The 15431-nt window shown below is 37.3% G+C and overlaps 1 protein-coding gene across 1 annotated transcript in view; it reads left to right on the forward strand.

Annotated features, from left to right (window-relative positions):
• LOC102903250 (vomeronasal type-2 receptor 116-like) overlaps window positions 1-4880 on the forward strand; it is a 64293-nt gene extending 59413 nt beyond the window's left edge. Inside the window, exon 7 of the mRNA XM_016009540.2 lies at window positions 3952-4880. Within this exon, the coding sequence (XP_015865026.2) occupies window positions 3952-4880 (929 nt within the window). The remainder of the gene's footprint in view (window positions 1-3951) is intronic.
• Window positions 4881-15431: the final 10551 nt, after the last annotated feature.

The following is a 15431-nucleotide window of genomic DNA, read 5'->3' on the forward strand; positions in this document are numbered from 1 at the left end:
TGGTTTATAATTATATTCTCCATTGTTGTTAAATTTTTATCCTGCATTGTAATTGGAATAACTTTGGCATCTTGAAAGCAATTTGCAAGTATTCCTTCTATTATTATCTATTGGAATAATTACTGAAGTACTGGTTTTAGTTCTTATTTATGTTTGTATGTTTGCATTGTTCATTACTTCTTAGATTTTTTTTTTGTCATTCAGAGCTGTATAGATATCCACTTGCTTCTTTAATTTTTTTTAGTCTAATGAGATGTAGGCTGTTAACTATTCCCTATAACATTGTGAAATTGTTTGGTGTTTGTTGTATATTTTGCTAATTATATCCAATTTTTGTATATTTTGACTCTTTTGTTTGCTTGTTTGTTTCTTTAATTACGGTAAGATTATTTCAAGATTATTTATGTTTTCAAAGAACCAGCTCTTAATTTCATTTCTTGTTTGTTTTTGTTCCTATTGCATTCATTTCTTTTTCCTTTTTGTTTTGTTTTGTTTTGTTTTTTGATTCAGGGTTTCTCTGTGTAGTTTTGGTGCCTGTCCTGGATCTTACTCTGTAGACCAGGCTGGCCTTGAATTCACAGGTATCTGCCTGGTTCAGCCTCCTGAGTGCTGGGATTAAAGGTGTGTGCCACCACTGCCTGGCTTTCTATACCATTAATTTCTGGGCAGGTTTTTTTTTATTTTTTTTTTAATTTATTTTACAATACTATTCAGTTCTACATAATAGCCACAGATTCCCTTGTTCTCTCCCTTCCTGCCCTCCCCCTTCCCCCCAGCCCACCCCCTATTCCCACCTCCAGATCAAGGTCTCCCCCGAGGACTGGGATCGACCTGATAGACTCAGTCCAGTCCCCTCCTCTCTGGGCAGGTTTTTATTACATAGTCCAATCTACTGGATTTAGGACTGTTTATTTTTTTGTTTACCCAATTCTTGAGTTGAAAAATTAAAGGACATGTTTGTACAATATTTGATTTTTTTGCAGGCACATATATTTCCCTCATAGCCCTAATTTTAGGATCTCTAAGATATTTGGTGCTTTGTGTTTTTTTTCTATATGTTTCCAGAAAATTTTAACTTTCCTTCTTGTTTACTTCATAACACATTTATTCTTTAATGGTGTGCCATACAATCTCTAACAGTTTACAAAATTTCTAGATGTTCTTTTGTTGTTGGGTTGAAAATTCAGTATATTATGAGTAGAATATGTGGAGTTATTAAAATTTTATTGCATTATTGGCTTTTGTTTTGTGTTATGAATATATGTGACTAGTCATCTATTTCATAGAAAGGTCCATGGGCTGCTAGATACAATGTATATTCTTTAGTGTTTGGTTGGAGTATACATGAGGTACATTTAATGTATAGTGTCATTTAGTTCTTATGGCTCTCCATTTATTTTTGTCTAGATGAGCTGTGTGTTTGACAATGAAAGATACTGAAACCAATAATACTGAATTGGAGTTAATTAGTATCTTAATTTCTAGTAATATGTTATTTTATAAATTGGGTGTGCCAGTTCATGGCCTTCATATGCATAAGATTGTATTGTCTTCTTGGCTTATTATTCCCTTGATTAGAATGAAGTATCCTTTTTCATGTATTCTGATTAAATTTGTTTGAAAATCATTTTGTCAGATTTTAAGAGGATTACACCAGCTTGTTTCCTGGTCTCATTTGTTTGGAATTGTTTTTTCAATTCTTTAATTCTATGGTGGTGTCTGACTTTGAGGACAAGTTGAATTTCTTCTTGATAAAGGAAAGTATGTCTTTTGTTTCTTAATGGATTTAAATTTCCTGTGTCTTTTGGTTGGGGAATTGAATATTTTAACATTTAAAGTTACTGAAAAATGTGAGTTGATCACTGTCATCTTGATGATTTTGTACTATTTATATCCTTAGTCATATTTTTCACTTCAATTACTTTTTTCTATACTCTCCTTGAAATGCTAATTAGTTTTTTTCAGCCTGAAATATTAATTCTAGTATTCTTTGTAGAACAGGCTAAAGATTTCATGCACACTAAACCTGTTTATATCTTGAACAGATATTTTTTCTCTTTCAACTATGCAGATAGTTTTGCTTGGTAGATTGCCTGAGTTGGCAACTGTGGTATTTTGAAAGTTGAAGTATATTGCTCTATGATCTTCTGTTTTTAAAATATTCCATTGAAACTTTTCCCTAGTTCTAATTTTGTCATGGTTTTTGGTGGTGGATGAGTGTATAAAATATATAATGTTATGAAACTGTAAAATTGAATGTGAAACTTTCCTGTTTCTTTTTCCAATATAAATTGTAACTATATATAAGTTAATTAAATTGCATAGGCTAATTGTATGCTTCATTTTGGTTTGCAATTTTTATATTGATTTTTCAGGCCTTTTAGTAATAAAGATTACTAAAATAAAATTCATTATTTTGGAAATTATTTTTCATACCATAAATTCTGATTGTGTTTTTTTCCCTCTCAACTCTTCTCAGATATTCTCCACTTCCCTACCGATCCAAATCTTGCTTTTCTTTTTATCTCTATTAGAAAATAAGGAGGAATAAAAACTAAAATAAAATACAACAGAAGAAAAAAAAAAGCTAAACAAACCAGAATAAGACAGAGCATAGATGGACAAAATAGAGTCATTAAAAAAGCCTAAGAATGTGATACACATATTCACACACTGAGAAATCCCATAAAGGAACTGAATCAGAAACCATGATATACAAGTAAAATACCTGTAAGAAAAAAGAAAAAAGCTCTGAAAAAGTATTGTGAGACAAAAATGAAAAAAGAAAAAAGCCCAGAACACCAAACCAAAACAACCACAACAAAACAAAACAAAACAAAAATTAAAACAAAAAAAACCCCTAAAAAACCATTGTTTTGTTATTCATTTATTGATGGCCATAAGATCTTCACTTAAATATGATTTACCCAATGAGACTCTGTTGGAGAAAATTAATTTTTCCTTTATTAGCAGTTATTAATTGGATATAGCTTCTAGCATATGTATGGGGGCTTGGGTCCACTTTCCCTCTTAGCCTGGAACCCCATCTTGCTTAAAGTTGTGCCAGCCTCATGCATTCAGCCACAGATTGAGTTCTTATATGTGTCAGTCATAGTGTGCCTATCAGGCATTGTTCCTTTTGTGCCTTCCATCAACAATGACTTTTACACACTTCACACTTTCAGCTTCCTTTTCAGCAAAGATCTTTGAGCCCTGAGGGGAGGATTTGATAGATATTGCATTTAGGGCTGAGCCTTCTAAGTTTTTCACTCTCTGCATAGTGTTTAGTTCTGGGTCCTTGTATTTGTTCCAATCTACTGCAAGATGAAGCTTTTCTGACAATTGTCGAGCAGGATGGTAATATATTAGTATAGCAGAATGTTGTCACCTGTCATTTTATTGCTGCAACTAGCAAAACTGTAGTGTGGTTTTCTCCTAAATCTATGGCCTATTTTATCATTTGTTCTTGAGCACATGAGCAGTGTCAGGCATAGGTTCCGTCTCATTGAGTTGACCTTAAATATGAATCAATAGCGGTTGATTATTCCCACAACATTTTTGCCACTTTTGCAACTACGTATCTTACAGGTCACCATTTCGGATTAAAGGGTTTATAGCTTGGGTGCCATTTACATCATCCTTTGGTAGATCAGAGTAACTTGCAGTATTATTAACATTAGTTATTAGGACTGAAGGCTCTAGTTAGGGATCCCATCATTTTCTCTGTGTTTAACATGCTTCCTGGGCATTGTCTTCAGCAATAGCACCTTGCTATTAGTTTGTGAAGTGTAAAAAAAGTCAATGTGGCCCCTTTGGTCAATTCCATTAGATATAACCCATTCCAAGTACTGAAGATTTCCTTTGGTGACAAGAGATGTCTTTTGGGGAATCTCTTCATTTCCTAGTCTCTTACTAATAAACATTCCTCAAACCTTTTTTATTTCACAACAGATATGGAGCAGTGTTTAAGGTGTGGAGTTAATCAATATGCCAATACACAGAGAATTCACTGCATTAATAAAAGTGTGACCTTCCTATCCTATGAAGACACCTTGGGGATGATTTTAACCTCCTTGTCTTTGTGCTTCTCTGGACTGACAGTTTCTGTTCTTGGTGTCTTTGTGAAACACAGAGCCACTCCAATTGTGAAAGCTAATAATCTGACACTTAGTTATATTCTGCTTATTTCCCTCACTTTCTGTTTTCTTAGTTCTTTGATCTTTATTGGTCATCCCAACACAGCCACTTGCATTCTGCAGCAGATTGTATTTGCAGTTGTCTTCACTGTAGCCATTTCCACTGTCTTAGCCAAAACTGTTACTGTGGTTCTGGCCTTCAGAGTTACCTCTCCAGGAAGAAAGATGAGGTGGTTCCTGATATCAAGAGTACCTAACTTCATAGTGCCCATCTGCACTCTGATCCTACTTGTTCCCTTCGGCATCTGGCTGGGGACATCACCTCCTTTTATTGACATAGATGAACGCTCAGAATATGATCACATCATCATTGTGTGCAACAAGGGCTCAGTCACTGCCTTTTATTGTGTCTTGGGATACTTGGGCTGCCTGGCAATGGGGAGCTTCACCCTGGCTTTCCTGGTGAGAAACCTCCCAGATACTTTTAATGAAGCCAAGTTGATAACATTTAGCATGCTGGTGTTTTGTAGTGTCTGGGTCACCTTCCTTCCTGTCTACCAAAGCACCAGGGGCAAGTCTGTGGTGGCCACTGAGGTATTTTCTATCTTGGCTTCTGGTGCTGGCCTACTAGGATGCATTTTTCTCCCCAAGTGCTACATTATTTTGTTAAGGCCAGAAAGAATCTATAGTTATCAGTGTAGGAATAAAAAATGTTTTGGAACTAAAATGTCTTCTGAAAATTGAACTTGTTTGTTTCTTAAATTGAGGATCTTGGGCCAGTTACAATACAACTCAATCATCAAATTATACTCTTGGTTTTGATTTTACAAACATATGGCTCTTGGATTGCTCTAGTATTTGAAGCACTATAAACTGTAGCCATTAACCCTTTCCCTTTCCCCCAAATTTATTTTCAGAAATACATGATTCTTGCATTAAACATGTACCTTGTCATCTTGGAAGCTACAATAGGTATCTTGTTTATTGAGTCCCTATGTTTTGTTTTCTGACACTATATCATCCAAACCAAAATATCTGCACTTCACTATTTCATATTACATGTATCAAAATTCCTATTGTTACATTGTATTTTTTCATCCACTAATATATTAAATTCTATATGTATTTTCATATTTTCTATATTATATTAAATATATCCACATGCTCCCTTCATATATAACTGTAACTCTATGATTTAACAGCAGTTATTGAATCACTTTAAATTTTCCAACAGTTTCAAACTTTGTTTTTTTTAATGAGTCTTTGCCTATTAAACTCTGCCTGAATTTGCTACATTGATGTTTTTGGAGACCATTAATTTGTAACTTAATTTGCCACCATTTGACATTTGAAAAAAATATACAATCTCAGCCAATGCCAGCAGCAAATCCTTGGTAATCCCAAGAAAACAGTATGTCTAAATGAAGAAAATGCACAGTTGTTATCAAGCTACCTGTATCTGCAGCTTATGTAGTTTCTGTACTCCAAAGAGTTCCTCTGTGCTCACCTCCCCTGAGAAGCTCACTCTTTGTTTTAATAGAATTGGGTCTTCAAAAATCAATCTACTTCTTTGAATAAGAAGTTAGACTTTATTTCCAGTGATTACTCACATCTTTCTCCATCTATAGGAGTCTATAGCCTCAAGAGATATTTTTTTTTGAATTTTCACTTTTAAACAGAAAGTCTGTGTAATTGTTAATATATTAGATATCATTTATATTGAAATGTATCAAGAAACATACCATGTTTTATTCATTTGGCTAAAATGTGTTAACCCAACTTGTCTGGCACTCACACTTTTCCTCCACAATAAAATGTTGAAATATATGTGCATATCTTTGAGAATCATTTCATAGTAGCAGAATGCTTGAGGAAAATGTGTGCTGCAATTAGACAGTGGTATTTCAGTTCTTTTGTCGATGAGTAAGTTTTTGAAAGGGGGTTAATACATTTCTACAAGATTGATCAATTGGAACATGTACACAACAGGCAAATACATCTTCTTTGTCTATTGAGCTCATTGGGACGAGTGGCTCTAAAGAAAAAAGAAAACTACAAGCAGGTGAACATCCAAGGTTGTGGCTTATATGTTGGCAGTTTTGCTATTTTCCATGCACAGTACTTACTGGTGAATGAGAGGTTGTGAGAAGAGATAAATCAGATGAGATTCTCGATGTATTTTAGGTTTGTAAAAAATCTTTCTTGTGAATCTGACAATATAAATTGAAATTTGTTCTTCAAATGGTCTAATTTACTGTATTTTATTTGAATTATATCCTCCAAGATATGTTATATTAAGAAATATTACCTTATGAAAATTAATTAATCTTCAGTAAAATTTTATTAAAATAGTCAGTACTGAAGACTTTATTTAGAATAGCACTGTAAATATGGTACCTTTTTCTGGACATGATGTGCTTTGGTTTAGAGATACTTTATTTCTCCAAGGATTGCATTTTGGAGATTTAGTTGCTAGCAGTTCCATGTCTAACTAGTAAAGCTATTAGTAGGTAGGGCTTCAAAGTTTGCTATTAGCCCACCCCATCTTCACTCACCCTGATCCACACCCTCCAACCATTAATACTATGATAGTTAATTTTTATTGTTTATCGTTATCCTATTGTTGATAGGATCTAGAATCCAGTAGGAAATAAACTTTTTAATGTGTCTTCAGGGTCTTTCCATAAATGACTCTTCTCAGAGTTTATAGGATGTTCCTATGTGTGACCCAAATATGAAGTGTGAGAAAAAAGCAATGCTACCTCCCTACATTCCTTCATTTGATTCTTGGTGAGTGTGTGTGTGTTAATCCCTTTTGTTATCACTATTGCTACTACATTCAATAACCAGCATAAGAATTCTAAGCTCTTCAGTCTTTCTCTCTGACAGAATATCACTAACTTCTAGGAATCTCCATGGTTCAGTGCCAGATGAATACTTCTGAAGCCACTAGTTTTGAGGTCTAAGTGGATACAGATCCTCAGACTGAGGATCTTGACCATGAATATTGTCAAAGTTTGCAAACCACTTTTCTCTAAGCAAATCTAATCAGTCATTTTTTTGTCATACACATACATTATCTGTTTTCTGTTACTCCAGAGAACCCTGCCTAATATCACATTGGATTATTACTTCCTAGTGACCCTTCTCAGAGAAAGGACATTACTTATTGCTATATACTAGGGGAACTCTCCTCCACTGCTGGTGGGAATGCAAGCTTGTACAACCACTTTGGAAATCAATATGGCACTTTCTTAGAAAATTGGGAGTCAATCTCCCCCAAGATCCAGCTATACCACTCTTGGGCATATACCCAAGAAATGCTCAATCATACCACAAGAGCACTTGCTGAGCTATGTTCATATCAGCATTGTTTGTAATAGCCAAAACCTGGAAACAACCTAGATGCCCTTCTCTGAAGAATGCATAAATAATTTGTGGCACATATACATAATGGAATACTACTCAGCAGAGAAAAACAATGACATCATGAGGTTTGCAGGCAAATGGATGGATCTAGAAAAAATCATCCTGAGTGAGGTAACCCAGACTCAGAAAGACAAATATGGTATGTACTCACTCATAGGAGGATACTAAATGTGGAACAAGGATGACTGGACTGCTACTCACATCACCAGTGAGGCTACCTGGAAAACAGGACCCCAAGAAAGACACGAGGATCACCCAATGATGGAGAAATGGCTGAGATCTACATAAACAACCTGGACATGAGTGGGAGCAATGAAGGGCGAGAGTCGAGGGAAAGAGAGCAGGAGATCCCAGCTGGATCAAGAACAGAGAGGGAGAACAAGGAATAAGAGACAATAGTAAATGAAGACCACATGAGAAAAGGAAGAAAGAAAGTGCTAAAGAAGCCCACAGAAATCCACAAAGATACCCCCACAAAAGACTGCTGGCAATGGCCGAGAGACAGCCGGGACTGACCTACTTTGGTGATGGGATGGCCAAACACCCTAATAGTTGTGCCAGAAACCCCATCCAAGGACTGAGGAATCTGGATGCAGACATCCACGGCTAGGCCCCGGGTGGAGCTCTGGGAGTCTAGTTAGCAAGAAAGAGGAGGGTTTATATGAGCGAGAACTGTTGAAACCAAGGTTGGATAAAGCACAGGGACAAATAGCCAAATGAATGGAAACACATGAACTATGAACCAAAAGCTGAGGAGCCCCCACCTGGATCAGGCCCTCTGAATAGGTGAGACAGCTGATTGGCTTGATCTGTTTGGGAGGCATCTAGGCAGTGGTACCAGGTCCTGGCCTCATTGCATGAGTTGGCTGTTTGAAACCTGGGACTTATACAGGGATGCTTGGCCCAGTCTGGGAGGAGGGGACTGGACCTGCCTGGACTGAGTCTACCAGGTCGATCTCAGTCCTCAGGGGAGGCCTTGCTCTGGAGGAGGTGGGAATGGGGGGTGGGCTGGGGGGAAGGAGAGGGAGTAGGAAGGGGGAGAACAAGGGAATCTGTGGCTGTTATGTAGAACTGAATAGTATTGTAAAATAAAATAAAATAATAAAAAAAAGAATGAAATGCTCATTTGCCTACAAATATCATGGTGTTATTTTTAACAGCTGTGTACATTTTCTTATCCACTCTTCAGTTGAGAGACATCTAGTTTGTTTCCCATTTCTGGTTGTTACAAATCAAGGTACTACTAACATAGGTGAACAAGTGTCTTTGTGGTAATATGGAGTGTCCTTTGGGCATATGTACAGGAGTAGTATAGCTGGATCTTGAGGTAGATTGATGCCCAATTTTCTCTTTTTTTCTTTCTTCATTGTTTCTTGTCCCCTTGTTTCCTGACTAACCTCATACTCCCAGTTTATAGAGCACAATGTGTTACCTTTTCTGTTTCACCCATTACTTCTTTTTCCAGTATTTAAATTTTCCTACGAGTCAATGATTTACTGTACTTTATAATTCTAATATCACAAAATTAAGATACATATATTTGGACATTTCTGTTGGTGTTTATTAAAACTTTAAAGGTAAAACAGTGATAGTGGGCTGTTTTCAAAATAATACCATCTGATGAATCTTCTTTTCTTTTAGTTTCTACTAAGTTGAAATAAACTTGTCCACATCTTTTTGGTTGATTACTATTTTAACAACACTCTCTACTAATATTGTTTTTTCTCCTTTAATTAATTTATATATTATTTACTAGTGTTTTAGCACCGTATTTTTAAAACCCACTATAACTTTTGCTTATTTTGCACCCAATATTTACTTTTGTAATAATATTTTCATTATTCGTACCTGATTCAAGAAGTATTTAATGATTAGGTTTCTTACAGTTTTTTTACTCTCCTGAAGTTATTATCTGCTTAATGTTTTCATTTATTCTGTTTTCTATGTTCCTATTGTTTTTAATCTCCACTTTATAGAAACCTCTTCTAAATTTCTTTGGACACTGTATACATCATATCACCTTTGTTTAAATCTTGGAGACTTTCCTAGGCCTCTAGCTTATATTTCCATGAAAAACTACTATTCTCTGACATATGCATTCTCCTTGTGCTTTTATTTGACTGTCAAAATGGAAATCCCTTGGACCTCATGTACTCTATTGTTTGGGGGATAACTTATCATTTTTTCCAAACTTTAGTTTTGAGACAATATGTAATCTGTTGAAGAAGACACCACAAACTTGGGTCGTAGGATGTGGAGAAATCAAAGTGGTTCTGACCTGGAAGCTCCATACATGGCTGGCTTTCACAGTGCTGTAAGGTGCTATGTGTGCTACTAGAAAGAAAAATTACCTAGCTGTGAGTATTGCAAGGTACAGTGACTACTAGCCTAGCAAGACATTCCCACTGGCGCAATAGTAATGCAAACATCATGGAAGTAGCTAACCACTTTCTAATAAGATTTAAAGCCCAGTCCACAAGATGAAATTAGTACCTGACATCATTATCAGTGCCCCAAACACAAGGCTAGACAGGTCATAGGCCCTACGGGACAATCTACTACTGTTACATTGCTAAATGGTCATAATATTAAACCAATTTCTGATGACTTATTATACCCAAAGATTAATGCATCTCTCAAACATCATCAGAGACCTTCCTTTTGAAGTAGATAGCAATTAATACACAGGTCAACAACTGGTCAAAGTGTGAAGAATGAGAGATTGCAGAGACTTTTCAGCATTAGATGGTAAATCTATATTATACCCCTCCTCCTATGGGTCAGGGTTTATTACAGAAGAGGGTGCAGAAAAATTGTAAGAGCCAGACACAGTGAATAACTACAAAAACCACCATTTCCCAGATGCACAGGGAAGCTGTACACATGAACTCACAGCTGTTGTGACATCATGCACAAGTCCTACATTGTTTCTGGATCCTAAAGGCTCCCTTGGGGGAGGGGGTGAGAAGGCAAGGCATCAAGACACCGGGAGTCAGTTGAAGGTAGACAGCAGATCATTTATTCAATAATGGAGAAGGCCTTAAATACCCTCATTCCAGCACCCAAGCTGTGTCCAATCTTGTGACATTTTGGGGTCATCCTTCATTGGCTGGGCATGATCAAGAACTCTGACAAATCCTGTTGATAGGTCTTCAGGCAGACTCCAGGTAGACTCATAAGGAAGTACATTATGTGCATGCCTTGGCAACTGGTTTGAGCCAATTAATTGACCCTATGTGACTGCCCTACTACATATCCACCCTTTTTTATTATTTTTAAAATATTTTTATTTTATAATTAACTTAATTGTAGCTAGAGTTTTCCTGCCTTGCCTATAGTCAGGACAAATCTCTGTCACTTGCCAGTCCCACAGTCGCTCAGACCCAACCAAGTAAACACAGAGACTTATATTGCTTACAAACTGTATGGCCATGGCAGGCTTCTTGCTAACTGTTCTTATAGCTTAAATTAATCCATTTCCATAAATCTATACCTTGCCATGTGGCTCACGGCTTACCAGCATGTTCACATGCTGCTTGTCATGGCGGCAGCTGGCAGTGACTCCCTCCACCTTCCTGTTCTCTCAATTCTCCTCTCTGTTAGTCCCGCCTATACTTCCTGCCTGGCCACTGGCCAATCAGTGTTTTATTTTATTGACCAAGAAAAGCAATTTGACATACAGACCATTCCACGACACTTAATTTCATATATCAGCCACGGATTCCCTCCTCTTTCCTCCCCTAAACCACCAGCCCTCCCCCTAAATCCACCCACATTCCCTCCTCTAAGGAAATGTCTCTCTTGGGGAGTCAGGCCAGCCTGGTAGACTCAGCTGAGGCAGGTCCAGTCCCGTCCTCCCTACACCTAGGCTGAGCAAAGTGTCCCAGCATAGGCCCCAGGCTCTAAAAAGCCTGCTCATGCACCAAGGACAGTTCCACTGCCAGGGGGCCTCCCAAACAGTTCAAGCTAATCAACTGTTTCACTTATCCAGAGGGCCTGGTCCAGTTCTATGGTGGCTCCTAAGCCATTGGTTTACAGTTCATGCAATCCACTAGTTTGGCTATTTGTCTCTGTGCCTTTTCCAATCATGGTCTCAATATCTCTTGCTCATACAGTCCTTCCTCTCTCTCACCGATGGGACTCCCAGAGCTCCACCTGGGGATTGGCTGTGGATCTCTGCATCTGCTTCCATCAGACACTGGATGAGAGTTCTATCATGACAGTTAGGGTGTTTGGCCATCAGATCACCAGAGTAGGTCAGGTCGGGCATTCTCTCGACCATTGACAGTAGTCTATTGTGGAGGTATCTTTGTGGATTTCTGGGGACCTCTCTAGCACTCTGCTTCTTCCTATTCCCCTGGGGTCTTCATTCATCATGGTATCTCCCTCTCCATTCTCCCACTCTGCTCCTGATCCACCTGGGAACTCCTGCTCCCCTAAGCTCTCTTTCCCCAAACACTTGCCCTCCATTAACCATGCTCCAAGAAAAGTTTGCACAAGTAGATTTCATCCATTTCTCTGTTGTTGGGTGATCCCTGTGTCTTGCTTAGGGTACTCTTTACTAGGTAGCCTCCTTAGAGTTGTGAGTTGAGGTCTGGGTATCTTTTGCTTTACATCTAGTATCCACTTAGTGAGTACATACCATGTTTGTCTTTCTGAGTCTGGGTTACCTCACTCAGGATGATTTTTTCTAGATCCATCCATTTGCCTGCAAACCTAATGATATTGTTTTTCCTCTGCTGAGTAGCACTCCATTGTGTATATGCACCACATTTTCTTTATCCATTCTTCAGTTGAGGGATATCTACATTGTTTCCAGGTTCTGGCTACTACAAATAATGCTGCTATGAACATAGTTGAGCATGTGTCCTTGTGGTATGATTGAACATTCCTTGGGTATATGCCCAAAAGTGGTATCGTTGGGTTTTGAGGGAGGTTTACTCCCAATTTTCTAAGAATATGCCATACTGATTTCCAAAGTGGCTGTTTCAGTTTGCATTCCCACCAATAGTGCAGGAGGGTTCCCCTGGCTCCACATCCTCTCCAACATAAGCTGTCTTCAGTGTTTTTGATCTTAGCCATTCTGATGGGTGTAAGATGGTATCTAAGAGTCATTTTGATTTGCATTTCCCTGATGACTAAGGATGTTGAGCAATTCTTTAAATGTCGTTCAGCCATTTGAGCTTCTTCTGTTGAGAATTTTCTGTTTAGCTCTATAGCCTTTTTTTTTAATTGAACTGTTGGTTATTTTGATGTCTAATTTCTTGAGTTCTTTATATGTTCTGGATATCAGCCCTCTGTCAGATGTGGGATTGGTGAAGATCTTTTCTCATTCTGTAGGCTGCTGTTTTGTCTTATTGACCATGTCCTTTGCCCTACAAGCTTCTCAGTTTCAAGAGGTCCCATTGATTGATTGTTTCTTTCAGTGTCTGTGCTACTGGTATTATATTTAGGAAGTGATCTCCAGTGCCAATGCATTCAAGACTACTTCCCACTTTCTCTTCTATCAGGTTCAGAGTAATTGGATTCATGTTGAGGTCTTTGATCCACTTGGACTTAAGTTTTGTGCACGCTGACAGATATGCATCTCTTTGCAATCTTTTACATGTTGAATCCAGTCATGCCAGCACCATTTGTTGAAGTTGCTTTCTGTTTTTCCATTGTATAGTTTTGGCTTCTTTGTTAAAAATCATATGTACATAGGTGTGTGGATTGATGTCAGGGTCTTCAGTTTGGTTCCATTGGTGCACATGTTGGTTTTTATGTAAGTACCAAGCTGTTTTTATTACTATAGCTCTATAGTAGAGCTTGAAGTCAGGGATCATAATGCCTCCAGAGGTTGTTTTATTGTACAGGATTCTTTTGGCTATCCTGGGTTTTTTGTTTTTTCCATATGAAATTGAATATTGTTCTTTCCATATCTGTGAAGAATTGTGTTGGGATTTTGATGGGGGATTGCATTGAATCTATATATTGCTTTTGGTAAGATTACCATTTTTACTATGTTAATCCTACCTATCTATGAGCTTGGGAGATCTTTCCATTTTCTGAAATCTTCAATGTCATTCTTCAGGGACATAAAGTTCTTGTCATACAGGTCCTTCACTTGTTTAGAGTTACCCCCAGGTAATTTATAACAGTTGTGGCTATTGTAAAAAGTGATGTATCTCTGATTTCTTTCTTAACTCATTTGTCATTTGTATATAGGAGTGCTACTGATTTTTTGAGTTAATCTAGTATCCTACTACATTGATGAAGGTGGTTTTTTTTTTGTTTTTTTGTTTTTTTTTGGTTTCTCTGTGTAGCTTTGTGCCTTTCCTGGAACTCACTTGGTAGCCCAGGCCGGCCTCGAACTCACAGAGTTCCTCCTGGCTCTGCCTCCCGAGTGCTGGGATTAAAGGTGTGCGCCACCATGGCCCAGCTGCTGAAGGTGTTTATAAGTTGTATGAGTTCCTTGGTCGAATTTTTGGGGTCCCTTATGTATACTATCTTGTCATCTGCAAATAGTGAAAGTTTGACTCCTTCCTTTCCAATTTGTATCCCCTTGACCTCCGTATGTTGTCTTATTGCTCTAGCTAGAACTTCAAGTACTATGTTGAATAAGAATGGGGAGAGCGGACAGCATTGTCTTGCTCCTGATTTTAGTGGAATCTCTTTGAGTTTCTCTCCATTTAATTTGATGTTGGCTGTTGGCTTGCTGTAATTTGCATTTATTATGTTTAGATATGCTTCCTGTATTCCTGATCTCTCCAAGACCTTTATCATGAAGGGGTGTTGGATTTTGTCAAAGGTCTTTTCAGCATCTAGTGAGATGATCATATGGTTTTTTTTTCTTTCAGTTTGTTTATATGGTGTATTACATTGACAGACTTTCATGTGTGAACCACCCTTGCAACCCTGGGATGAAACCAACTTGATCATGGTGGATAATTGTTTTGATATGTTCTATAGTCTGTTTGCCAATATTTTATTGAATATTTTTGCATCAATGTTCATGAGGGAGATTATTCTGTAGTTCTCTTTCTTTGTTGTATCTTTGTTTGCCTTGGGAATCAGAATAATTGTAGCCTCATAGTAGGAGTTTGGTCAACATTCCTTCTGTTTCAATTGTGTGGAACAATTTGAAGAGTATTGGCATTAGCTTTTTTTTTGAAGATCTGGTAGAATTCTTTATTGATACCATCTGGTCCTGGGCTTTTTTTTTTTTTTTGGGAGACTTTTAATAACTGTTTTTATTTCCTTAGGGGTTATTGGTCTATTTCAATAGTTTATCTTGTCTTGATTTAACTTAGGTATGTGGTACCTATCCAGAAAATTATCCATTTGTTTTATATTTTCCAGGTTTGTGGAGTAGAGTGTTTTGAAGTATACCTGATGATTCTCTGTATTTCCTCAATGATAGTTGTTATGTCTCCCTTTTCATTTTTGATTTTGCTAATTTGGATGCTCTCTCTCTGCATTTTGGTTAGTTTGGATAAGGGTTTGTCTACCTTGTTGATTTTCTCAAAGAACCAACTCTTTGTTTCACTAATTTTTTGTATTGTTCTCTTTGTTTCTATTTTATTGATTTCAGCTCTCAATTTGATTATTTCCTGGTGTCTAGTCCTCCTAGATGACTTTTTTCTTCTTGTTCTAGGGCTTTCATGTATGCTGTTAATTCATTAGTGTGAGATTTCTCCAACTTCTTTATGTGGGTATTTAGTGCTATGAATTTTCCTCTTAGCACTGCTTTCTTAGCATCCCATAAGTTTGGGTATGTGGTATATTCATTTTCATTGATCACTAGGAAGTCTTTAATTTCTTTCTTTATTTCTTCCTTGACCAATTGGTGATTCAGTTGAACATTACTCAGTTCCATGAGATTGT

Source organism: Peromyscus maniculatus, chromosome 22 (genome assembly GCF_049852395.1).
Source record: "Peromyscus maniculatus bairdii isolate BWxNUB_F1_BW_parent chromosome 22, HU_Pman_BW_mat_3.1, whole genome shotgun sequence".
NCBI lineage: Eukaryota > Metazoa > Chordata > Mammalia > Rodentia > Cricetidae > Peromyscus > Peromyscus maniculatus.